Raw genomic sequence first — 26,481 nt, 5'->3', positions numbered from 1 at the left:
AAGCACAAGGATTCTTCGCTAAATAAATACTTCAAAAATGTCTACAAAATTCATTATTAATTGTTAGAATATAACCAAACAATTGACCTTAATTCACATTAATTTGTTCTGTGTCGTATTGTGCCAATGTAGTGATATTTGTATATTTTCAACTAAAAATAGCAGATACTAATACTAATACCTTAGCATAAAAGGTGCTGTTCATTGTGATGATTTACAAGTCTGCAGTTCCAGTCTGTGTAACAGATTGAACAGGTGTGACAACTGCTGTGTGAGGTGCTAGTATGCCAGAAGATTTTATTTTAAAATAAAATTATCTTAGAGGAGAATGGGGTCATAGAAAGGCTTGGGTTGGAAGAAATGTTAAAGATCATCTGGTTCCAATCCCCCAACACAGGCAAGGATGCCACCTACTAGATCAGGGTAAACACCTGCTTTATGATATAAATGAAAAGCCAGTAATGATGGAACAAGAAAATAATAACATCAGTAGTAATAATAACAGCATTACACATGTTTTTATTAGATTGTGATAAAGGAATTTTAAAGAGAACAATGTTTTTGCTCTGCAATGAAGCAGTAGCCAAGTACATGTGGAAGTGGTCCATGCTAAATAGCTCCTTAAAACTAATGTTTTAAGTCATAGAAAACTTTTACTATAGGTGATACTGATATTGTGAGTTAAATTATCATTCCAACATCAGGAATGATATCCCTATTACAATGGTTAAGGTACTTTAAAGTTATTGAAGGAAACATTATTCTCTATGGAATTCCTAAACCAAAGGTACTTTGTTCAAAAACAGGGGAAGATTCCTGGTTGTTGCTGTGTTTGCCAGTGAAGCAGTGAAAAATCCAGCATGTAGAATATGGAATTAAATAGCTAAATCTTACATTTTCCTAAAAAAATTCTATTTTTCATACAAATTATTGTCATTGTTTAATTCTGCTCCTTCCCCAGATACTTCTTTAGCCTTCTTCAAGTACATAATGGGGAGCAATTCTTTTTCATTTAACTGGTTTTTCAAACTTCACATTAGCATTTTGATTACTGGCTTTGGTCAAAATGATGTCATGCTATGTTGGGTCAGATCCTGCATCATATCATCAAACAGAGCAAGCACTGTTTGTATTCTTATATCAAGCCTGAGAAATATTCTCATTTGTTACCTATTTCAGATCCTAACATATGAAGTTTGTTGTTTTCAGGAAGCTTGATCAGTGTGAAGAAGTTAAATAGATGTTGACAAGCTGCTCTTACCTAGAAAGTTTCCTAAAATGTTGAAAAAGAGAAGTCAGGGTACAAAAAAACCTTCTTAATGAATCTCTCTGAACATCAATACTATCCATTCTCTTCAGGGTCAAAACATCAGTTTTTCACCCATGATACTTTTTCAAGCTAAAACTTAAATTGAAAATAGATTTTATGTTGAAATTGTTTGTAACCTTATTATGGCAGAGCCTGTCTTTGATCTGTAATTCTCAGGGTTTCTTGAGCAGTGTATATGTAATAAGAATACAGAATCCCAGTTAAATTTTTCCAAGTAAATCCAATAAAGGAGTAAAATGCTATCCTGAATTACCATTTTTCATAGGTAACATTTCAGGTAGGATGTAAATGCAACCCTATAATGGAAACTTGCACTTCTCAAAACCATATTGCAATTTCATTTCAGATGGAATTGACCAGTGCCAGCAAGGAGAACCTGGTGCACCAGGTAGTCCTGGACTTCCAGGGAGAGATGGATTTCCAGGAGAAATGGGAGAGAAAGGTAATAATATATTAAAATGGTTGTATTCTTATGCTTAGTAGCCTGAAGCTTGGGTATGTAAAGATGCTGAGCAAATTAGGTTGGATCCAGAGAAAGTGTGCTTAAAGTTAGTTAAATAGTTCATGGACCTGGAAGATGTTTCTTGACTCTCTGGTGAGTAAAGAAGGATATTGTGCTTTGAATTGTGTGATACGAAGTTCTCTTGGCCAGCTAAAGGATGGGCCAGGGCTGCAAGAGGGCTCAGTAGAGCCTTGTGCCCTATGTAAATGGAGCTGCTCAAGGCAATTCAGGGTGTGAATTCTGAGATGCAGATTTAAAGAGGGGCAGATGAGTTGAGAATGAAAATGGTTTATGAATCATTGCCATGAGTATAATTGAAGATAAGATTTTAACACCTACAGACAACCTTAGGTTGGACATTAGGAAGAAGTTCTTCACAGAAAGGGTGATTGGGTGTTGGAATGGGCTGCCCAGGGAGATGATGGAGTCACCATCCCTGGAGGTGTTTAAGAAAAGTCTGGATGTGGCACTGAGTTCCATGGACTATTGACATGGTGGTGTTTGGTCATAGGTTGGACTCAGTGATGGCAAAGATCTTTTCTGACCTAACTGTGGGATTCTGTGAATAGGACTGTCAACCAGGTGTTTTAGCAGCATTGACTAAATGAACATTTATAAAAAAGAGATGCAAAAATTTACATGGTGGTTGCTCCTTTCCAATCTCATTCTTTTCACTGTTTTTGTGCAGAATTATAGTGACTATAGAAGTTAACCTTTTTCTGCTTTAATAATTTTATTTTCTTTATACCTACTGAATATATTTATTTTCTTCTTTTTGATCCTCTTCAACCTTGTCCCCTTTAACCATTATTTTAAATACTAACCTTAGAATAAAACTTACGTTGATTTTCATGCTATTCCTTTAAAAATGTAAAGAATTTTGAACATCAACTTGCTGATATCTTCTCCTTGAAGCATGGAATTAGAAGCAGCATTTTATTTAAATATTAAATTGACATTTGCCCTGAATCCACCTGCTTGCAGTTGTCTTGAATCTTTTTGTTGTTATTCATGTCCTTTGTTGTTTTCTGTTTTCAGGTGACAAAGGTGAAGCCTGTGCCTTGTGTGATAAAGTAGGACCTCCTGGACTTCCAGGACCACAAGGGCCACCAGGTCCAGCAGGTAAAAACTCCTTAATAACCCAAGAATGAGCTATGTAGGCTAAATTCTAAATAATGCAGCAGAGAGAAGAAAATTAATTACATTTTGTGCCACTAATCAAATTGCTTGTGAAACTAATGAAAGGACTAATGAAAGGAAGGTGGCATATTCCTATTTTTGACCTAATTCCAAATTTCAAATACAATTAACTAGAATTACCAGGGAAGCAGAAACTGACCACAATGAAGGGTCTTTGCAAATTGCGGCCCAAATATTTTCACAATGAGATATAATATGGGAACCATTTTCTTATGTGCTCAGGCTTGATAGTGACCCATACATTTGTTTCCAATTGCAGCACTAGATTCTGTGGACCAAAAATTATTTTATTTTTGCTACCATATGATAGCAGTGCCGCATGCCAAAAATTATATTAATTATATTATACCTAATGTTTGTTCTAATGATGTTCAGAAAAATAAATGTGGTTCAGTTCGTTTCAGTTCTGCATTCGTTACATGAATTGGTAAATTCATTGCTAAGTCAAATGAATCATCAGCTTCCAAGTTTATGAATGCAGGCGTGCAATGAAGTGCATGAATCAAGACAGCCTCTCTGGCTTTAGCAGCATTATGCTGGTATTACTGGGAATGGAGTGAGACACTTTACAGGGGATCACAAAGAATTCACATTCAATGAACTGTGTAATGTATTTTTTGCAATATATTGTATTTTATATAATAAACTAAGCCATATTTTTGTCTCTCTGAAAAGGTTTTCCAGGACAAGCAGGTTTCAAGGGTGACAGAGGCTTACCTGGACTTGATGGCCTTCCAGGGGTGCCTGTAAGTAATGCCTTGCCAAATACTACATGTCCTGCTGGGCATGTGATCCAAACACATATGATGATCAGTGTATGACTGTAGTGCATCAGTGTGGTTGTGTAACAGTTCTCTTTAAAAACTACCCCCGCCCCCCCCCCTCCCCAAAGCAGTGCACTGATATGATAAAATTAGGGTCAATTATGCCTTATAAAATAATGTAGGGTTTGGACTGTAAGAGCTAAAAAAGAGCTGTCAGATATTGTTTATACTTCTGAGTTTATCCATCATAAGAACTCAGTGGGACACATGACCTTCTGCCTGAGCAAGCCAAGCAGTGGAGCTGGGTAAAGAGTAGGATTTCTCAGGAAACAGGTGCAGGTATTCCCTGACCTTCTGAATTGTTCCAATAACATTTTGCTGGTGAGTACAAATATATTGAGAGAGAGACAGTGCCATCTAGTGTGGTGTGAGCAATCCTATGTTAGCATGCAGCACATTGTGGCAGTTTTGCTGAATTTTGAATCATAGAATAGGAGAAAATGCTGAGTTGGAAGGGGCTCATCAGGACCATTGGATCCAACGCCTGGTTCTGTGAAGAACATCCCAAACATCACACCATGGGCCTGAGAGAGTTGTTCAAATGATTATTGAACTCGATCAGGCTGTGACCACTTCCCTGGGGAGCCTGTTCCAGTGCTCAGCCACCCTCTGGATGTAAATTTTGTTCCTGATATCCAGCCTAAACCTCCTCTGACTCAGCTTCATGCTGTTTCCTCAATTCCTGAGAGATCAGTGCCTGCCCCTCCTCATCCCCTCATGCAGAAGTTGTAGACTGATATGAGGTCTCCCCTCATCTCCTCTTCTCCGGGCTGCACAAACCAAGTGGCACCAGCCATTCCTCATAAGGCTTCCCCTGCAGACTCTTCACCATTCTCATGGCCTTCCTCTGGATGCTTTCCAATAGTTTAATGTCATTTTTATTTTGTGGCACCAAAAACAGTATTCAAGGTGAAGCTGCCCTAGCTCAGGGCAGAATGGGACAATTCCCTCCCTTGCCCAGCTGGCCATGCTGTCCCTGATGCCCTCTGACAGGGACGTCCCTCCTGGCTGTCAGGACACTGCTGGCTCATGTTCAACTTGCCATTGACCAGGACCACAGGTCCCTTTCCATGGCACTGCTCTGCAGCCTCTCATTCTTTGGTCTGTCCACACACTCAGGATTGCCCCATCACAGGTGCAGAATCTGGCACTTGCCCTTGTGCTGGTGATTGCCCATCTCTCTGATTTGTTTCTCTCTGCAGGGCCTTTCTGCCCCCCGGGGAGCTGACAGCTCCTCCCAATTTATTGTCACTGGCAAACTTGCTTAGTATTCCTTCAAGTCCTGCATCCAGGTTGTTAATGAAGATTTGGGAAGTATCTGCAGTATGTTCTGTAAAACACAATTAGTAAACAGGAAAGTCAAATACTTTTGAAGAAATAAAGCAAAGCTGTGAAAGTGGGTAGCATCCTAATAAGATTACTTGTAAATTATGTTGAGGCAGCACAGCATGACTCTCAGTAAGGCCAAAAGCAGAACAGCTGTAAGTGTAGCACTTGTCTAAAATGTGACACAAATGACTCCTAGATGAGCAGTGTACTACCACAACTACATTTGACCTTGTCAGAATCCATTTAAGTGCCCCTATGGACACTGAGGTTTGCTGTGAAAACCTGCCTCAGCATACATGTTCCTGTAGCATAATGTGGGCTTTGTCACCATTCCTAGTGTGAGTAGACTGAGTCTTCCCAGACCTCTTCTCCCCAAAGCTGTTTCCTTACAGCTGACCCTTTCTGACATAACTTCTCAGTGACATCCCTGTGCACTGACTTTATCACACACTGGGGTTATGTGAGCTCCCTCTATCACCAGTGTGAGAGAGAGAAGTGAAAAAAGTAACTTCAGAAGTAAAAACCTTCAGAAGTAAAAACAACTAAACCTTCAGAATCAAAAAAACCCAAACCATTTGTATGAATTCATTACTCAAGGAATCTATTTCTCTCACTGAAGTATAAATAAAGCCTTGTTGCCTGAATTCAGCCAATGAAAGTTGACTAAGATTAATTCCTTATCTATTGCCACCTCAATAAATTGCATTACCCAGTGACTGAATGTATTATAATATGAATGGGATTCATGAAAGAAACAGTAGGAAAAAATGGAAGACATTCTAATGTATTTAAGCTTTTTTGCTGTCTGTCATTTGTTCTTGGCACATGTTTTGCCACACCTTTATATTTTACTTTTATTGCCTCATAAGTGCTATTCATATCTTTAATCAGACAAGGATTGGCTGCTGTTCTGAATGCTTTTAAGTTTGTTTTATTCTGCAAAGTTCAGCCAGGTGGTGATCCAGCATATAATTTAACTTGGAAGAACTACAATAGAGGCTGGCCTTGCAAGCTGACGTTGTTTACAGCCATGCCAAAACATCAGAGTCTGATTCAGAACACTCCAGTGCTAATGAAGAGATTACCAATGACCATGTTCTGGTTCAGGTTGAAGTGGAGGGCACACATGAGCTGTACATAGTGGACATTGCCCATGAAGTTTGTGTTTTACTGCCCTGAGTCACTGGAAATTACAGAGATTGTTCCCATAAGACAAGTTCAATCAAGTCCTAGAAAATATGTAGGGGAAAAATTGAAATTCTGGAAATCATGTAGGCATACCATTAGGTAGGTAGTTTCTTTCCAGGAGAGGTTACAAAACTATTTTCTGAGCACATGCATTATATTCTGATATTACCAACTGACTGGGTCAGCTGTTTAAAGTTGATGAATATTAATAATGATTGAACACATGTATTCACATCCGATGAATGTTATGAATAAACTACCCAAGGGAGAAGCTTTCTGCTTCCAAGACTGCTGTGTCTTGGAAAATATTCTCATTTGACCTCCTCAGTCATTGACTTGGTGGTTCCCTTACTTTGGATTTGCAGTTCAGTTTCTGAGGTTTGCTTTCTTTTATAGTTGAAGGGTTTGTAGGGCAATTGATGACATCTGAATTAATGAAATTTCAGGGTCCCCCTGGCACTCCAGGACTTATGGGCAGCCCTGGGCCAAAAGGAGAACCTGGAGATTTCACCTACGATTCTATCCTGAAAGGCGAAAAGGGAGATCCTGGTTTCCCAGGACAGCCAGGCATTCCTGGAAGGGAAGGAAGGCCAGGAAAAGATGGATTTCCAGGTCCCCCAGGTCCAAAAGGAGTAGCGGTATGTTTGTTTATGTTTTCATATTGTCCTACTGTGTGTTCATTTATGTTTACTTGCTGTGCTGTACATCCTGTCTTTCAGATCAGAATTCACATGCTTTTGTGCCCTATACATGCTTTATGTTTATTGGCCTGATTTGTTTTTCAACATCTATTCTTTACCTTGAGTAGTACATTGTTCCTCAGAAGACGATTCCATTTTCACTGGAAGTAGTGAGGAAGACAGTTCTTCAACAACAGACTATTTCAGAGCTAGGTTTTTCAGACCATTTCTTTTTACATGTCATGCAAATAAGTAATCTGACTCAAATGCATTCAGTGTGGCTTGTTACTTTCAGGACTATAGAGAAAAGGTTCAAACATGGACAGTAGTTTTATTCCTTTCTGCCTTTCTCATAGCTTGATAGTGAGAACGGGTGTGAGTGATTTAGCTGATATTTGGAGATGATTGAACAAATTCAGTTATCCAAGTAGAAATTGTGAAGACAAGATTCAAGTCTGTTCTAGCATATTTCTCTTCTTGTGGAAATGAATGCCTCAAAATCTGACACTGATAGAGTTGAGCTGATGCTGAGCTGAATGTGGAGCTCACCTCTACTCCCAGATCCACTACTGGAAACATGGCCTGCATGATACAGTTAGCTGCATTGCCAGATGTGATCTCCATGTGCTATTCCACATGGAACCTCATTCTATTTCTATTATACTGAGTAGAAAAAATCCAGTTTCTTCAACATTACAGATACCTGTGCTAAATCCCAGTTACACAATATTCAGAGAGGATGATGTGTTCTGTCTTGCCAGCCAGGCAAGAAGTACACTTGTACTTTCCGAAAATTAGGGTACAGCTGGTTTGAAAGGAGAACGTGGTCCCCCTGGCCAACCTGGATTCCCTGGAGTGCGTGGTGAAAGAGGTTTCCCTGGCTCTCCTGGGATAGGTTCTGCAGGATTACCTGGTGAAAAAGGAGACAGAGGCTTTGCTGGAACCCCGGGTTTACCAGGACTTCCAGGTAATGCTATAATGTGTTTTAAAAAATACAAAAAAATATTTTAAATTGTGCCCTTTAAATAGTACAGCCTAGAAGATCATCGGAATTTAAGCCTGAAATAAAAAGACTTGCTGATTTGAATCAGTGCTCTCTTTCACCAGTATAATTGCAATTTTTGAGGGCAGTTTTCTTGAAGGATTTGCTAGGCAAAATGGGATGGTTCAGGTTCATCCTAGTTTTTTACGAAGTTTCTACCAAAAAAACTTCGTAACAAGTCACTTTTAATGGTATGGATGAACTGATAATGCTGTCAAGGCAGCAGTCCCTTGTTTTATTTCATCAGTTCCTGTACTCTAATACAACTTTACATTTACAGGAGCAAAGGGTGAAGCAGGACGAACTATATCGCTCCCTGGACCTCCTGGGGCAGATGGCCTTCCTGGGCCACCTGGTTTCCCTGGACCCCAAGGTACAGCAGTCTGTTAATCTTTGTCCGATGATCAGGATGGTTCTGTTCCCCAGAAGTTAGCCTTTGTGTTGACATTTGTCTTGTTTCTATTTGCAAAGGTGACAAAGGGAATCCTGGGCTTCCAGGCAGACCTGGCCTACCAGGAGAAAAAGGTGCTGTTGGGCAGCCAGGGATAGGGTTCCCTGGACCTCCAGGTCCCAAAGGTAAGATAAAGCTGTCCATCTAACAGGGCTGGTGTAACTGGAGTGTGGGTGGAGGCCTAGGTCTGCACTGTCATCCAGCCATAGCTGCATGGATTTGGGAGGTGCAGCTGAAGAAGCTCCCTTGCAGAAGTCAGCCAGCAGCGCAGGGAGCGTTCTTTCAATAGAGTTCAGCTGCACACCTGCTTTGTGTAGTGCATGGTGCACCTGCAGACAATGTCACAGCTACTGCCAGATGGAAAGTGAAATGGTACAGCTTCTTTCATTGCAGCAACTGAAGTTGCTGAGATGAGATGACCCTTCTGAGAGATGAAAAACACTGTGTGTAGTTGGTCCAAATAATATGCTGATGTAACTGTAACAGCTGTGGCCCAGAGCTTACATCTCTGCTGGGTCCCAGACAGCTGAGAGTGGCTTGGTTAGAATTCCAGCTTACTCAATATAAGTGTAGTCTTCCCTCCATGGCCACTGTCAGCATATGCAAGTAGCTTGGAAGGAGTCTAAATGTTTTGGAATTTTTGAAGATGTATTTGACAGTACTGCTGCTCATTTAGAACTAGATGACTGAACTTTCAGCAGCCACCTCAATCACCAAAATTCTTTTGTGTCTTTGTCATTATTTCTTATGATTCCACACACGAATGAACTGGGAGGGTCAGAAATTTAATAATGAGAAAGGGCGTATTTTTTTCTGTAACCATGTCTGATTCCTCTGAGAGTGCATTGGGACCTGAACAGAAAAGGCCCATTGTATCTGTAAAAGAATTGCTGTATGCACTTTGATGCCAGATGAAAGAAATGACACATTAAATATATTTCTTTAAAGGACCCTTCCATGAACTCAGCCCTGCCCAATGACATTCTGAGGTCTTAGCCTAAAAGCTGGATTTCTGCCTGCTTCATTTGAATTTGTTGTACATGTGCTGATGTTGAGTGAGTGCTATCTTTAAGGGATTTACAGAATGCTGTAGGTATTCCTTCTTGCATTCCCAAGGTGCAGTTCATGGGCTAGCTCTGGCATAGAAACCTTCTGTATGAAACCCTCAGCAGGATACGTAGAACGTGTCACAAGACATATACTGCACAAAAGGTGTTGATTCACAGGTTGGCTTTGTTGTGCATCCCTCAGTCTGATGCCCCACACATTAAGTTGCCTTTTCTGAAGAAGACTTTGGGAACCCGGTTTTGCACAATGTTTCTCACAGGGGAGATGGGAGATGAACTCACAAGGCTATTACTTAAGAGGAGACACTTAGCATTTATTTATTCTGGGTGGTTGTTTCTCATCAGAAGCCAACTGCAGCACAAAAGTCAGTGTTTGAATCTTTGTTGGGACATTTGCATACTGGCAGGCCTAGAAGTTTGACTGCCCAGGTCTTTGTTAACACGTCCTTGTGAATAGTTCAGTTTAGAGGCTTAAAGAAGCAGCAGGGGTCACTTACAGACAGAGGGTAATGATGAGACTCTTGGTTTGTTTTGCTTTGTTTTATAGGTTTCCAAGGTCAGCCTGGCTCACCTGGTCAGCCAGGAACTCCAGGAACCCCCGGTCTGGATGGTTTGCCAGGAGTTCCAGGTTTACAAGGCCAAAAGGTAGATGTCAGCTGCTGATACTTTTATCTGTGACTCCCCATGTTGACAGGAATGTGAGCAAGGAAAAACTTTAGAAGCTGGCCAAACTGCCTTTCATTTTATGTTTCCCACTGTGCACACAAGGAGACAGAGTAGATGGATAAATGCTTGGCATTAACACTTTTAAAGGGCTTATAGCTCTCCCCTGAAGTCATGTGTAGAGGTCTGTACATAAGCCCTATACTGCATGATTTAATTACATTTAATAAATGATTTCTTGATGTGTTGATTCCTAATCTATTGCATTTCTTTGGCTAGGGTGAACCTGGTGTAGGTCTACCTGGCCCTAAGGGATTGCCAGGCCCCCCTGGCCCAGCTGGCATCCCTGGAGAGAAGGGAAGTCCAGGACTGCCTGGTTTACGTGGCGAGCAGGGCTTTCCAGGCATACCTGGACAGCAGGGATTCAGAGGTAACGTCACTGGAAAAATACAGTTCTGTATTTGTATTTCTTTTTAACGTCACTCTCCTGCAGATGCAGTGAAAAGTTTATTCATTACTGAAATATCCTACTGATATCTTGGGGAATTGCCCCTTTCCCATCTCAATTTTTCCTACTACCCACCAGTAGTAAATGCTAGCAGCAAAGAGCAGCCCTTCATCCAAGCCCAGGCTTGGACGTGTTGGTGGCTGAATGAAGTCTCCTTGGCCATGGGCTTCCAAAGCACCTTGTCTGGCATCCTCAGCAAGCAAGACGTCAAACAACATCAGAGAATGCCTGTTCTATGTTTCTCCTGTCTCCCTGCAGGTGACCCTGGTCTCCCGGGTCTCCAAGGCTTGCAGGGCCCTCCAGGTGCACCAGGGCTGGGCCCTCCAGGATTGCCAGGACCTGCTGGGCAGCCGGGACCCCAGGGACCACCAGGTGAGCAGAGAATGCTCCCGTGATGCTGCTTAAGAGCAGAATTTTGACATAAGTGGATAACACAGGTAAAAGTGTTGCTTGAGAACTTTTTGCAGTGTGAAGTTGATAGGGGTAGATGGGGGGGTATGCCAGTGGGCCTCCTCCATGTGGTCCAAAATGAAGGGTGAGGCCTCCTGAGAGGATTTCTGGCATTTGGATTGGTCTCCTCGGGTCATTGATGGGTTATTGATACAGGTTCAAAGCCTCTCTTAGGAAATGAGGATTGGTTCTGCTGTCTGCCTTTGAGTCTTCATCCTCTGTGCCATCTAATTTGTGAATCACAGGTGAACATGGTCAGATATGCTTATTAATGGTTTTCCTTGTGTTTTGTTAAGGACTAATCTGGTATCTTCTGTTGTTCCTAGGATTTCCCGGAATAAAAGGAGAAAGGGGCTTCCCTGGTATCCCAGGTCTAGATATGCCAGGACCTAAAGGGGATAAAGGCAGCCCGGGCCAGCCAGGAGTCCCAGGCTCTGTGGGGTTACCTGGCCTGCCAGGTCCACAGGGGGCTGTTGGACTGAAAGGATCAACAGGTAAATGCCCTGTCCCTCAGAAATCAGCATCTTTGACAGCTGTTTCATTAAGTTGTGATAGCACACCCTTTCACTCAGTTAGGAATTGATTGATCAAAGAGCCCAAGCTTGGGAAAATGCAAGGACTGATGTCAGTAAAGCTCTGCACAGGTAACTGAACTGCTGCTGCTGAAGTCCTTTCATGGACCAAATCCAGCAGGTTGAATCCAGCCTTGCTCCTGTAATAATGAAAGAGGATTATTCTGCACAGTTTTGGTGGCAGAGTATGGTTTTAATAATGCCTTTGTTAATGACAGCATTGTTTGCTGTAATAGGGAGTTTTAAGAATTTGACAAAAACCCATTACAAACTGTTTTCTTCTGGTTTTCATAATACTGTTTGTACTGTTGTTTTCTCTATTGGGCTGCTTTAGTTTAATCATCTTCTTTGTCCCATTATTCCTTAAGCAGTGCAACTCCTAATATGATAGGCAGTAAATAATTCTGTTTCTTGTATTTCTTTGTACTGCTTGCTTTATTTTTTTTTATTAACTCTTCTTCTTTGGCTTCAGGACCCAAAGGAGAAATGGGAGTTATGGGAACTCCTGGGTTGCCAGGAACTCCTGGGCCAGTTGGAGAGCGAGGGTTTCCTGGTGAAAAAGGTAAGAGAGAGATTTTCTCAAAATAAAAATTGCAAACCCTACACCTTTTCCCCAACAGAAGTTGAGAAATAACCAAAGATAAGGAGTATACTTGGCCTAAGGAACTGTTTATGTCAAGAGACTTACCTCTAAGTTAGAAATAGTATAAAAGGCCACATTCTAGGAGCAGGCATGAGTTTGGGCACCAAAACATGATTTTTGATCAATTTTTCAAGAGCATAAGATTTTGCTAGGTGTTGGGCTGCCATAGGTATTACTCTAAGAAAAATACACTATTTGAAATTATTAAAAGGCAGCAGGAAGGTCTTAATTAAGAGCCTCAGATAATGCTCTGTGTTACTGCCAAATCCCTGTCCTTATTGTTTCAAGAGTCTAAAATTATTGGCTAGGAAGTGGGAAAAATATGTCAACTTTCTGACAGAACTATTGTGAAGTATAAAAAAAGATCATAGGAGCTGTTCCAGAACATGGTATTTGGTGCTCAAAATCTGAATAAATAGCTAATTTAATTTGTTGTTGTCTACTAAATATTCTTGCAAAGTTTTATATGCCCCTATAACATTCAGTGCTGTCTCTTTATAGGTAGCCAAGGTTTCAAAGGTGTAATTGGACCACAGGGTGATCCTGGTGTTAAGGGAGATAAAGGTGAAGCTGGTCTCCCAGGAAAACCTGGAACAATAGACAACATGGACATGGTTAGCCTCAAAGGCCAGAAGGGAGATCAAGGAGAAAAAGGTAACTTTATTCTCTAACTGTGTGAATAAGTGGAATTAACACTCATATACTACCAAGCAGCAGTATTTTGAATTCAGTTTTGTGTTAGTTTTAGGCAACAGTTTTTAAAATGAAATTAAAGAGTTTTGCACAGCAAATATAGATATTTTTCTGGTGTTTTTCAACTGTATAGAAAAAAAGAATAATCACAGATCAGAGGGGTTTTGTTTGAACAGAAGAGGTTCAATTTGTCCTTTTATAATTGATTTTACCTCTTTAATCACAAGACTCTCTGAAAATAAAAGAAATTTTAAAAGTAAAACTAGAGCTTTCCAGAAGGGAAAAGCTGTCTTTTATGTAAAATATGTAGTTGTGGCCATGAAGATCAACCGATAATGTAAGAAAAAAAGTGAGCTGCCTTTTTTGGCACACTTTCTTGTGACCTGAATAAAATTCAGTAAAGAAATGCATTTATGTCAATGATACCAACAGATCAACTTATTTCAGTTTAGAAATATCTGGAAGTATGCAGGGGTAAGGCAATCAGTTTTCTGTTTAGAAACTTTAGAAATGGTTATAGATTTGTTCGCTTTTTTAGATAATACATTCTTCTTGGTTTTTTAGTTTTACTGCTAATTGATAAATTATTTGTTTGAAATAATTTTCTCTCCTATATTTCTTTTCAGAGAAAAAATTGTGTATAGTTTGCATATTTTTAGTATTTTTTCTTCTTACTATACATTATATTTTATTTAAAAAATAAGAGTTTTTAATAAATGGTTACTTTTTTGTTAAAATAGAAGTGTAGAGCTTAGAAGGGAGCTGCTGAGATATTGTGGTGTTTAATTTCCCTCAACCAAGTCCTTCAGGCTTTAATAGTATATCATCCTTTCTGAAACAATTATCGTTCCTTTTATACTTTGTGATTGCTCCCCAGTTTGGCTGAATCCTTGTTAGAGTGCACATTGCTGAAACAAGCAAAGTACTTTCACCTCAGGCCTGGCTAGAATGAAATTTCCCTTTCTTGAAACAATAGCTGACTGAGTTTGTGATTAGCTATAATTCTTAGTCCCTTAGTTCTAGACTACTGTGTGATAATTTTTCATTTTGTATGCGTGTTTTTGACTTCTTCTATCCCACACGTGGTGCATTATGCTTTTTGATTTTCATTGTGATGATTTCCAAGCTTCACTCAAAGTCTTCAAAATCCTTCTGTAGTCTAATCCTGTCCTCATTTCGAGCCTTTCCTTTTGAGCGTCATCTGTACATTTCATCAGTGCATTCTAGGGCAGACTCCTTTCCAGTTTGACAGTGAATCACTAATAACTATACTATGTTGTATTTGAACTGTGGAAACAGGAGAGTATCCCAGTCTTAGCTACCTCTTATCTCCATGTCCTGGCTAATTGTCAGAAGGAGATGTGGGCTCACGTGTTCTGGTTGGGTCTCAGAGAAACCTGGGCATGTGGGTAAGTAGTGCCTCGCAGCTTGGGCAGCCAGGGGCTGCAGGGGAGGGCGTCAGCCAGTGAGCAGTGAGTACATCTGCCCTTCAGCTGAGATGCAGCTTCTGAGAGTACTTTTAATGAAGCTCCCAGCCTACAAAGATTTCATCTAGATTATTTTTTCTCATTTGTTTCTGGTCTTGATATGTACAGTGCTTTGTGAAGACTTAAAACCACATGGGTCGTTTTCACTATTTCCTTATCTACTATTGGCATGTAGGATGATTAATTTTATTTTGTACCTAGAAATCTAAATTAGGCACACTTGTTACATGCAAATAAAGAAACCTTTGCTGAGAAATTCAAATGGTTAATTTCTTTGGTTTCTAATTTACTAATCTCTCCATCACTAACAATGCATGCTTGCAAACTTCTACAATCTACCTTTTCCTCACTACATGGAGTCTACAGATTGGCCTGGCTCACACAGCCTGGAAGAGTAGGTTCCAAACAGATCTCAGCTTGCAAATTTCTGCTCTTGCCTCATCCTCTCCAAGCAAAAGATACTTAGTACCAGCAGAGAAAAATAATTTAGTTATACTCCGTAGCTTTGCTGATCTTTTGGCTGCCTTCATTCCTCTAGACATGAATATCACAGTAATGCTTTTAGAAGCTTCCAAAAGACAAACTGTGCAGATGAGACACTGAATTTTTATGGCATATTATCACTGATGCGTAATGAAAAAATTTGGGTTTGTACATCTCGAAATGTTTTTAATGAAAGCTGCTTACTTAAAAACATTCAGTGATTTATCTTCAGTAGCCTGTTGTCCTGCAGCTCTATGCAACACTAACAGAATTGTTTATGACCAAAAGGCATGGACATAAAGCTGGAGAAGAGGCACGCTAGAGAGTAAGAGATCAAGCCTTCTGAAGGTGCTTTACATTAAATGGAACAGGGAAAACAGCAAATTTCTGTCTGTTTACTAGCTGTTCACATGTGCCCTTTTAGAGAGCTGAACAGTTAAATCAATAATTTCTGTTAACATCTGTTGGCCACTTTTCAAATAACTTATTAATCTAACTCAAACACACATTCCTTCCATTTCTTTTATAGATATAACTTGCTTTGTAATTTGCACAGGCACCCATAAAATTGCAATAGTTTTCAGCCTTTTCTCAGTACTGGTTTAATGATGAAAGTTGTGTTTTACTAAGCCATTTCCTTGTTCAACAGAGAGAAGCAGCAGTGATCAAAAATTAACTAGAAGGATTATTGTATGTAATTACAGTAAATTGTAATAAAAATGATCTCACTGTGTTTTTCTTTTTGGTGTCCAGGGGACCATGGAGAAGCAGGAGAAAAAGGGCTACGTGGGGATTATGGAGAACCAGGAATTCCAGGGAGAGATGGTGAACCTGGTACTCCAGGACAACCAGGTATGTCTGAAGATAACAGCAGACAGACTGTTTGTCAGGTATTTTAAACCTTGTTAATGATGGGATTCTTCATTTCTCTGTTGTCCATAGGACCAAAAGGTGATCAAGGCCCCCCAGGGTACCCAGGGGATCCAGGAATTCCAGGACAAAAAGGATCGGTTGGTGAAATGGGTCTGCCAGGTACTGATTGCTAGGAATTTCTTATTTTTTTCCTTAATTAATATAGAATATTCTGAGAAATCTGTATGGAATATTTGTTGGTGTAGATCTACTAAACAATTGCACTGTTTCCAAGCAGGCCATGGCTTGGACAGGAGCACTCTTTGCTGGGTTCAGAACTGGCTGCATGGCCGGGCCCAGAGAGTGGTGGTGAATGGTGCTGCATCCAGCTGGCAACCAGTCACCAGTGGTGTCCCTCAGGGGTCTGTGCTGGGACCAGTTCTGTTTAATATTTTTATTGATGACATGGATGAGGGTTTAGAGTCTTTTATTAGCAAATTTGCAGACGACACTAAGCTGGGAACGTGTGTTGATCTGTTAGAGGGACAGAGGGCTTTGCAGAGGGACTTGGAACGGTTGGATGGATGGGCAGAATCTAATGGGATGAAGATCAGTAAATCCAAGTGCCAAGTCCTGCACTTTGGCCACAATAACCCCCTGCAATGATACAAGCTGGGGACGGTGTGGCTGGACAGTGTTCAGGTGGAAAGGGACCTGGGGGTGCTGGTTGGCAGTCGGCTGAGCGTGAGCCAGCAGTGTGCCCAGGTAGCCAAGAGGGCCAATGGCATCCTGGCCAGTATCAGAAATGGAGTGGCCAGCAGGAGCAGGGAGGTCATTCTTCCCCTGTACTCGGCACTGGTGAGGCCTCACCTGGAGTATTGCATCCAGTTCTGGGCCCCTCACTTTAGGAGGGACGTTGAGATGCTTGAGCGTGTCCAAAGGAGAGCAACGAGACTGATGAGGGGCTTGGAGCACAAGCCATATGAAGAACGACTGAGGGAGCTGGGGTTGTTCAGCCTGGAGAAAAGGAGACTCAGGGGTGACCTTATCACTCTCTACAACTTCCTGAAGGGTGGCTGTAGTGAGCTGGGGGTCGGCCTCTTTCTCCGGGCAACAACAGATAGAACAAGAGGACACAGTCTCAAGCTGCGCCAAGGGAGATGCAAGCTAGAATTAAGGAGGAAGTATTTTACAGAAAGAGTGGTCAAATACTGGAATCATCTACCCAGGGAGGTGGTGGAGTCACCATCCCTCGAAGAGTTTAAAAAAAGACTGGATGTGGCACTTGATGCCATGATCTAGTTGAGGTGTTAGAACATGGGTTGGACTCGATGATCTTACAGGTCTCTTCCAGCCTAGAATTTCTGTGATTCTGTGTTTGCAGCAGTGACTGAACGTTAGGCTTTTGACGCATTGCTTTTCAATCCTGTTGTCATATACAAATAATAGGATGGTTTCCTAAGTTTCTACATGCAAATCCTTTAGCTGGATCTTTAGGTTTTCTGTATTTGTTTCAGGCAGGCAGTTTTTTGAGTGGTTCCTGTTTGTGTCTCTGATAGTCTGTGAACTGCATTAAGCTTCTTGTGTATTTTCCCCCTTCTAAAAGGTTTGGTGAGCTGCTGTGTACTGCCTGTCAATTATGAACTGTAGGGGTCTGGGAATAAAATTGTTGTGGAAGGGATTGGTAAAGAATAAAATGGAGAAGAACCTATAACTCAGCATGGAAACTTTGTCTTCATTGGGATGGCCTTGTGTCTAGCATATTTAGAAATCAAACATGAAAGTCTGAAATGGTAAATGAGGACAGAAAACATATGCTGTAGAGGAGTCACTTTGTAGTACTATTAGAAATTAATCAAATAAAAATAAAGTTTTATTCAGTTCATATTTTTAGCAAGATCTTTGTTTACTCTGAATCCAAGATTATGACTGTCTTCTATGAGTAGAGTTGATCATCCTATAAGTCCCATTTAGAGAGTGAATCTCTTTTCTCACAGAAAATGTAGCTTTTACTTTTATAGCTCTGAATGGCCGAAGCAACACTGAAACATCACTGTCAACACTGCTGAGGTACCACTGGTTCTGATGTACCCATTTTTTCCTTCCCTTTACTAGGAACACCTGGAGAAAAGGGTCTTCCTGGAGTACCAGGTTCACCAGGCACACCAGGGTTCCCTGGGCAAAAAGGCGAAAAAGGAGACAAAGGAGCACCAGGTTTTCCTGGAATTGGCTTTCCAGGGGCTCCTGGAGAGAAGGTATTTATATCCCTGAGGATTTGGTTATCTCTACCAAGCACTTGAAGAGATGCTGTTGGCCTTTAAGCTGTTTTGTTATATTTTCTATTATGCTAATTTAACTGCCTTATGAAAAACTTGAAAGGTGTGGATATGTACAGGCTTAGATGCATTCTGTTTGATGGAACCGATATCTCCAGTGTTCTTTTTTATTATCTCTGCTTAAAATAGGCTAATTGACAGTGCTAGAAAGGTAGGGAAGGGGAAGAACTTTTAAAAATACTAAGTCAATAATGTGAAAAGGGCATTTTATGAACAGGGAAAATAATCACACTAAAATAATGTTACTGTACTTTTACAAAGATACTATACAGTGCTCAGCCACTACTGAAAAGTGAACTGTGCTAATACTGTCTGTAAAGTTTAATTGAATCTCTAATAGTATCTATTAGGATTCTCATTTGTTTCATATTCCTTTTCTTAGCTGTACAATGACAGTTATAATGAATTTATAAGTAAAAGTGGTAAAAAATAATACCTGCTAATCTGGTAGCAAACTTACTGAGGACTCAAAAAAAGACTTTTTTTAAGATGCTGAAGTGTAATAAATTAAAAGGCTAATTTTGAAAAGACTTTGTATAACCATCCTAAAAATGCATAGAAGACTGCTCATTTTCATTTGTAGGTATTAAGCAATTGCTAGATTACTTGAAAAACTCTGATAGTGGAATCTAATACCAAATTAAATCCTAAATTACATTGTGTAGAAGTGGAAAAATTATGGAATTCTTTAAATTCAGATGCATAAGAGGGGTGACATCTACCACTGCATACAGAAAAAACTGTTTCAGAATTAATGTCTGGATTTTATGTGTGCTTCTTCTTGTAGGGAGAACCAGGAAGAACGGGTAGTCCAGGTCTATCTGGAGAAAAAGGTGAAAAGGGTAATATAGGAATTCCTGGAATGCCGGGTGCCCCAGGTCCCAAAGGATCCCCTGGCATGGCAGGATTTCCAGGCAAGTGTTTATGCTTTTACAAAACAGAAACTGCAGTGAAAAGTTGAAGTAAAAATTATATCAAATATCCCACATGGAAACACATTTTTCTTCCTTTATTCAGGAAGCCCTGGCCGCCATGGAGAAAAGGGTGAAAAAGGACTTCCTGGCTTAAGTGGCATTCCAGGTTTAAAAGGAGAACCAGGTAAAAAAGAAATGTAAACCAGCAAAGGACACTTAAAATATTGTTTGTCTCCAGGCAGTGGCTAAAACAAAATCTTTTGCATTCTACATTCATTTTGCTCAGATATTTCGCAGTGATTTTGTTCATTTCATAAGCAAAAAAGACATTGCTTGAAAATATTGACATATTTCCTAGGTAAATATGAGTCAGTGTAGTGGGGGGCTCACTTTCTTTTGCACTGTTAGAGGAATAGATTTTACCACCTTCCACAAGACCAGTTGTTGCTACAGCCATTACTTCTGTTGTTTCTGAGTTAATTGTAAAACAATTCAGTTAATCTTTATGCCCAAACCTGAATCACCACATTATCATAATTTCACTGATGTTAGAAAGGAAATAGAGTATGGAAGAGAGTAAATCCATTGCTGTTATGAACCTTTTTGATCTTGGAGTCTTCTGTTCTCAGTTTTTTGGCTGCAGGACACATCATCTTACAGGACAATGGACTGTGCTGTTCACAAGTCTTTGCTAGAGGTCCTGCATTCTAAACTCACCGCGATTCGTGATAATTAGCTGTGTCAAAGTCTTTAAGACTTGAGCCCTGTCTCAGACGGATTTAATTCAGAAGTAAACTTAGTGGAAAGTCACACTGAAGTCATCATGCAATATCTGCTTGGTCTCTGTGGGAGCAAAAGAAAAAGTAAAATTTTTCATGCGAGAGAAAAAAGTCATAGTTCAAATAAAAATGTCAATGACTTTTCAGGTGAACCTGGTCTAAAAAGTCATAGTTCAAATGAAAATGTCAATGATTTTTCAGGTGAACCTGGTTTTCCGGGTCCTGCTGGTGCCACTGGTCAGAAGGGTGAACCAGGTTATGATGGGATTCCAGGTGCAGCTGGTGCAAAGGGTGAACAAGGTACTGTGACTGTCATCTTCAGTTCCCATGGTATGAAAATGCACAGACACAGGCTGCACAAGAGTAGTTGGTAGAGGTGTGTCCTGGTTTTGAGTCCTTTGGATGAAACGTTAGAAAATAAAGTCAATATTGATGTCTTAGGATCATCCAGCATTGCAGTGTGATCATTTAGATGAGCAACTGTGTTTAATCAATGTAATATTGAAAGAATTTCTTTCACAAAGGCTGGTAATACTTTAAAGAATTGTGTTTTGGCATTTATTTCAGCCTGAAACTTAGCTGTGAAATAGTGGAGCAGCCTTGCCTTTTCTTTGGGTAGGGTTTTCAGTCATACAGGACCCATTGTACTAAATACAATACCAGTACATAACAAAAACAGCCTCTGCCCTGAGGAACTTTTGCATAAGCCAATTATTTGAAATTTGTATTTGCATAATAGAGTTTTATTCATTATAGGTTAAATGTAAGTACTTTCCTGACTTCTCATTTTTCTCATTTTTTGCTGTCTCTTTACTGCAGGTCTTCCAGGTAGAGGACTTCCAGGATTTCCTGGTGCAAAGGGAGATAAAGGTAAAACAATTACTTAAACAATTATAAGCCTCCTTCCCAACATACTATAACCATAATCCTGTAATGCAGACATATTTTCTACTTCATTCTTTTACATCCTATGCCTTCTCAGAGCAAGCAGAAGCTCTGAGAGGTTCAAATACTGATTTCTGTTACAGTGCCAACATCTTGGAATTAGATATACCCTAAAATAGGTAATTATTCATAGTGTGGAATTCTCTGCAAGCTGTGGTGTGATGAGGTAATATAAATAACTCCCGTATTTGTGTGCTGTGTTTTGACTCCAAGTATTTCTGTTTTCCTACTAATTTTGCAAGAATCAAAGTTTAGTGAGGCTCTGTGCACAGACAGCTATAGGTAGTGGTTTTGTGGCCAGGATACTGTAGTGATCTTTTTGCCTGAACCTGTTTTGCAGCCCAGACACATTAATTGCTAAATTAGTCATTTACTGTATCTCAATTGAGCATGTCTAAGCTATGCACAGGAGCATGGTGCAGAGATGCAAAAGATAGCAGAGTCCTGCTGAGATCCCACTGAAAATTTTTATTACCTGGGCTCAGGACTTAATTGCTTGGGTACAGTTGCATGACCATGACAATTCAAGTCCCCTTATGTTCTTTGAAAAGTGTGTCACTACACTGTGCTGTGAGAATGGTTTGACTGGCTTGAGTCAGTGCTTGTTCAAGGTGTCTGTAATGCACCATGCTCCAGTTAATGAAATAAGTATATCCTAGACACTAGGCTGCAATAGATACAGTAGTCAAGAAATGTCAAACTGCTGTTGATAAAAGAAATTGCGTATAATGGGGGAATTTTCAATTTTAACTATCCACAATTTTCCATTGTGGAAAACACAAACAATTCAAGTAGTTCATCCATGAAATTAACATGACACAGCAGATTTTGAAGAACTTACATAGCTTTAAATGTCAATGCCCTACCTCACTTATTCATTCTACTAATAAAGGAAACTTGTCTGGACAACCAAAGTGATAAACCAGAATTTCAGGATATTATTTATTTACCATCTTAGACTAATTAATAATCATTAACTATTGTGAAATCCCTAATGTTAAAGATTTAATAAATTTAGCAAATGTTCTGATTGTAGCTCGGTAGGCATGTAGAGCACTAGATTATGAGAACACTTCTCTCACCTTCCCCATCTCTCATTTTGTCAGCTCAGCTCATTTAAAAATATCTGGGTTTAGAGTAAGTATATATTCTAAAGGTATTTCTTTGGTAGTTCCAAAGAAACAAGTCAAGGATTTAAAAACCTTGTTCTGCTCAAGCAGAGACCCAGGGATAGTGTTCTCTATAAATTTTGGTTTTTTTTATTATTGTACTTATACCAATTATTCTATATTCTTTTGCTCAGTCTAAAACTAGATTGAATTGCAATTGTCAACTATTTGTACAAGCCTGAAAGTAAGTACAAGGAGTCTAAATCTAGATCTTAGTAAAAAAGTATTCAATTTTTCTCCAGGAGCAATACCTTTTGTGCTTAGTCAAGCACAACATCCATTACTTGACTATGACAATAATAATTGCTGTGGAGTAAGGGTTTGGGGGCTTTATAATCTTTGTGTAAGGAGTGGTAGAGGGATGCTGAATGTTAATCTATTTTAAGAGTGACTAAAAACAGCCCAGTGATGAGTTTAGATAAGAAAAGGTATGTCAGTCAAACGACTTTCCTCATATTTTGTATCATATTGTGAAGAATCACACACTTTTCCTGAAGTTTTGCATTTTATAGAAATGTATGAAGTTAAGGTCAGTGTTTTCAAAAAGAGTAAAGCTTACTATGAGTGGATAATATGGCAGAAGGTTTCAGTGACTGTGATCTCTCTAATCATGTTCTGTTGTTGTTTCAAATCTTAGGTGCAAAAGGTGAAGTGGGTTTTCCAGGATCCCCAGGAAGTCCGGGGATCCCCGGCCTGAAAGGGGAGCCAGGATATGCAGGTCCACCAGGCCCTAAAGGGAACCAAGGTCTTCCCGGGCTGCCAGGAAGTGCAATTGAAGGCCCTAAAGGAGACAGAGGACCCCAAGGCCAACCTGGTCTTCCAGGTAATTCTTTATCTTTAGTGTTAAAGTATTGCTGGTCATTGAAGCTTGCCTAATTAATTAATTATTAATACAATCAATATTGCATATCTTTGTTCATCCTCTTCTCCCAGGTCAGAGAAAAGCCTTTGTTCACAGGCAGTTTTGGCAGTGTGTCCTAGAACAGGCTGGTTTTATATCCTCAAGCACTTAACTTGTCCAGAAATCGTTCAAGTGTTGAGAAGGTTGCCTCCCATTTCCATGTTTCCCTATGGACTTTATTTACTGTTTTGAGGCATCCAGGGCTGTTTGTTCCTATGTGCTGAGGTTAATGTACTTAAAAATGGCCCAGTTTGGCCTTTCCATGGCAGTGGCCTGTGCTAGAGGCTAAGGAGGAGAGTGGAGCAGAGTACAAAGTGTCTTTAGCATGTTTATGCCTGAGGATGGACTATCTGCTTGTTCTGCACATGTGGAAAACTGCCTCTGTTTTCAGTCAGCTACAGGCTGAGAGAGGATTCGATGAGAGGTGTCCCTGCAACAGATTCTCCTACTTATTTTCTTGAAATGTTACAAGAATTTTTTTTTGTTCTGACCATCTGTACACCCTGTTTGTCGTCCATGAGATACTACTCTAAGCCAGTTTTGCTGCAAAATACTCTTTTCTTCTGTTTTTTAGGTTTACCAGGTCCAATAGGGCCACCAGGACCTCCAGGTCTGAAAGGGGCCAAAGGAGAGCAAGGGAGCAATGGCTGGCCAGGGATCCCTGGGGGTCCAGGAATGAAAGGTGATCCAGGTTCCCAAGGACTGCCAGTAAGTTACTTTCAGTACACTCCAGATTTGCTGAAAGCTGGTTCTTGTAATTAATAGATATATTAATCATACAGTTTCTTGTTCAAAACAATGATATTTTATGTTCAAAGTGCCTTTGCACTCACTGCTGATGATGTAAAGTCAGTTTGAAAGCATTTCAGTGCTCTCCTTGGAAAGGCTGCCCCAGTGAGCTAATGAACTTATTAGAAATTTATAGATAGTGAGTGGTAACATACAACACCCAAAATATAATTTACAGTGTTTTAACAGCACGGGATGGCTGAAGCACATCCATAAATCTGGTAAATGCATTAGTAGTTAATTTTAAAGGTTGCATATTTCATGATAAATTGCCTTCTGAAAATACCTGAACTGTTTGCTTTTGTTATGAAGGCTCTCAAATAAAGTGCAGTTTCAGTACTGTCAGTGATGAAATATTGCTGCTGATTTAGAACTACAAACAGGCAATACTATTAATACATTTTTGTCATATATTATTCATTTTCCCTGGCCTAAAATAGTCACTTTTCAGTATACTAACAAGAGTGAAGTAGAATAGGACAGTCACCCAGAATAGTTTGTCTTCTTTATTCCTTCTCTCAGGATGTATGATCCCTTTTTCCACACTGAAAAGTATGCTCTATTTTTTAACTTTTCATTCCTTCTTTCCTGCTACACTGGGAATGGAGATCATTTAGCCCAGAGTAGAAGGAGGCTCAGAGGGGCCCTTATCAGAGGGGACCTTATAATTCTCTACAACTCCCTGAAAGGAAGTTGTGGCCAGATTGGGGTCGGTTTCTTCTCTCAAGCAACAAATGAGAGGACAAGAAGAAATGGTCTCAGGTTATGCCAGGGGAGCTTTAGATTGGATATTAGGAAAAATTTCTTCACTGAAAGGGTGGTCAGGCATTAGAATGAGCTGCCCAGGGAAGTGGTGGAGTCACCGTCCCTGGAAGTGTTCAAAAAATGTGTGGCTAGAACACTTGAGGTGTTTGGTTTAGGGGTGAGCATGGTGGTGCTGGGTTAATGCTTGGATTTGATGATCTTAGGGGTATTTCCCAATCTTAATGATTCTATGAAAAAAAGGACAATAGTAATAAAAATAATATTTATGGAAAAAAGGATGAGAAAATTCCTAGTGTACAAAAGGAAGAAGGACTCAGGAATAAGGTCCTGATATGAAATGCAGGGCTTTAAAGGTCCACATTATTTTTGATAATGCAAAGATCTAGTGCATCTTTTTCTGCATCCAGGAGTCACTTCACAGAGACTTTAGGATTTGCTTCTGTGTTCAGCCCTTTTTATATTTGATACCATACTGTACCATACCAGCTTTGAAGGTAGTAATTTCCAACATAAGTCTCCAGTATATTTTCTGTAGTTTAATAATTTGCACTGCTTTTACAGAGAGCTAAATTTCTATACCCCAGGAAATTGCAAAGCTTTTCACTGGTTGCTCTACTAGTCTGAGACTGTTTGCTGAGAAAGAATGGGAAATGCCTAAGGGTTTTGATTCCATGCCTTCAATCAGAAAAAATGTTTCACTATCCTTGAGCCATAATTCATAGTAGCAGGTTGTTAACTCAGTGTGAAATGCTGCAGTGAGAGTGATATTAAATATTAAGCTTCCTCTGATGATACATGCTAAGATGAGTTTCCAGTGTTCCCAGTGTGACAGGCTCCTACCCTGATTATGGCTCAATTGCTCATACAAGTTTCCAGGTACATGGTTACCTATATCAGAATGGAGATTTTTGTTGCAACATGAGTGACACAACCTGTCCAAAAATTGTATCCAAAGAAAGTAAATATAGAGATCAGACTGTGAAATACAAATCTCATGGTTTTTTTCCTGTTCATTTTAGTGTTGTAATGGGAAAAGAAACATTTTCCTGAAATAGTTTTGTTCTGTTTGGAACAGACCCAAAAAGGTTGTTTACCAAGCTGTATCTGATGAGGAAAAAAAATTAGGAAATGCATATTTTAGGAAATGCATTTATGGGAAATGTATTTTGATGGAAAGCTTCCAATAAACTCCCCTTATAAATATTTTTATAATTATAACCTAAAATATATACATATATTTGACCTCCCCCTCTTTTAATGTGATTGACTCATAATTGCCTTCTGAATGAAAGCTAGCCCTCCTGTTTTGGGCTTCAGAAGTTCACATATTATGATACAAAGAGATGGCCATTTCTTTAAACAATCCTCTATGCTGTGACTGTGTGACAGAAGGAAACCAGGGAATCTTACTGCATTCATGCCTTCCTTAACACTCTTGAGAGTAGCACTTCTTTTGTTTAACTTTGGAGTCTTTAGATGTTTAACTATGGGCATCCGTTTTTGAACTAGTCATCTCCCTTTATAATTAGTGAAAAGAATTAGACATTTGTTGTTCTTCTCACCTTAATATAAACATCTAACTTGCACTAAATGAAAAATCACTTCTATGGGCCTATTTTATTGCTCTGCAAATATGATAAGATGACTTCTACTGTTGGTATTCTTTTTCACTGTGTGTTTAATTCACATCTCCAGCTTCTGGTTGGTAGGTTACTTAGCAAACGGATTTTCTTTCCTCCACCTATGTTCTATGTTTTATTATATAGTGAACTATCACCATCATACCAAATCAGCCAGAGAGAAACTCCAAACTATACTAACAAGCTTTTTGATCTGCCACAGACAAAAGAAGAAATTAAATTGGCAGCCATTTGAATGACTATTTACAATGTCTTTTGAAAAAGGGTCTTGGTTTTCCT

General features: G+C 39.8%; 1 protein-coding gene across 1 annotated transcript in view; it reads left to right on the top strand.

Moving 5' to 3' along the window:
- The window catches only part of COL4A1 (collagen type IV alpha 1 chain), a 120,798-nt gene that overhangs the window by 80,533 nt on the left and 13,784 nt on the right, over positions 1 to 26,481 (top strand). Inside the window, exons 22-43 of the mRNA XM_058045832.1 lie at positions 1,677 to 1,772; positions 2,871 to 2,954; positions 3,708 to 3,778; positions 6,820 to 7,011; positions 7,852 to 8,020; positions 8,376 to 8,468; positions 8,567 to 8,671; positions 10,161 to 10,258; positions 10,556 to 10,706; positions 11,043 to 11,156; positions 11,561 to 11,728; positions 12,279 to 12,368; positions 12,951 to 13,103; positions 15,866 to 15,964; positions 16,055 to 16,144; positions 18,080 to 18,219; positions 19,088 to 19,218; positions 19,322 to 19,398; positions 20,195 to 20,293; positions 20,813 to 20,863; positions 22,745 to 22,930; positions 23,583 to 23,716. Of these exons, the coding sequence (XP_057901815.1) occupies positions 1,677 to 1,772; positions 2,871 to 2,954; positions 3,708 to 3,778; positions 6,820 to 7,011; positions 7,852 to 8,020; positions 8,376 to 8,468; positions 8,567 to 8,671; positions 10,161 to 10,258; positions 10,556 to 10,706; positions 11,043 to 11,156; positions 11,561 to 11,728; positions 12,279 to 12,368; positions 12,951 to 13,103; positions 15,866 to 15,964; positions 16,055 to 16,144; positions 18,080 to 18,219; positions 19,088 to 19,218; positions 19,322 to 19,398; positions 20,195 to 20,293; positions 20,813 to 20,863; positions 22,745 to 22,930; positions 23,583 to 23,716 (2,591 nt within the window). The remainder of the gene's footprint in view (positions 1 to 1,676; positions 1,773 to 2,870; positions 2,955 to 3,707; positions 3,779 to 6,819; positions 7,012 to 7,851; positions 8,021 to 8,375; positions 8,469 to 8,566; positions 8,672 to 10,160; positions 10,259 to 10,555; positions 10,707 to 11,042; positions 11,157 to 11,560; positions 11,729 to 12,278; positions 12,369 to 12,950; positions 13,104 to 15,865; positions 15,965 to 16,054; positions 16,145 to 18,079; positions 18,220 to 19,087; positions 19,219 to 19,321; positions 19,399 to 20,194; positions 20,294 to 20,812; positions 20,864 to 22,744; positions 22,931 to 23,582; positions 23,717 to 26,481) is intronic.

This window comes from Melospiza georgiana, chromosome 2, assembly GCF_028018845.1.
Source record: "Melospiza georgiana isolate bMelGeo1 chromosome 2, bMelGeo1.pri, whole genome shotgun sequence".
Classification (NCBI taxonomy): Eukaryota; Metazoa; Chordata; class Aves; order Passeriformes; family Passerellidae; genus Melospiza; species Melospiza georgiana.
The sequence above is the reverse complement of the archived record's forward strand: the minus strand, read 5'-3'. Positions and strand labels throughout refer to the sequence as shown.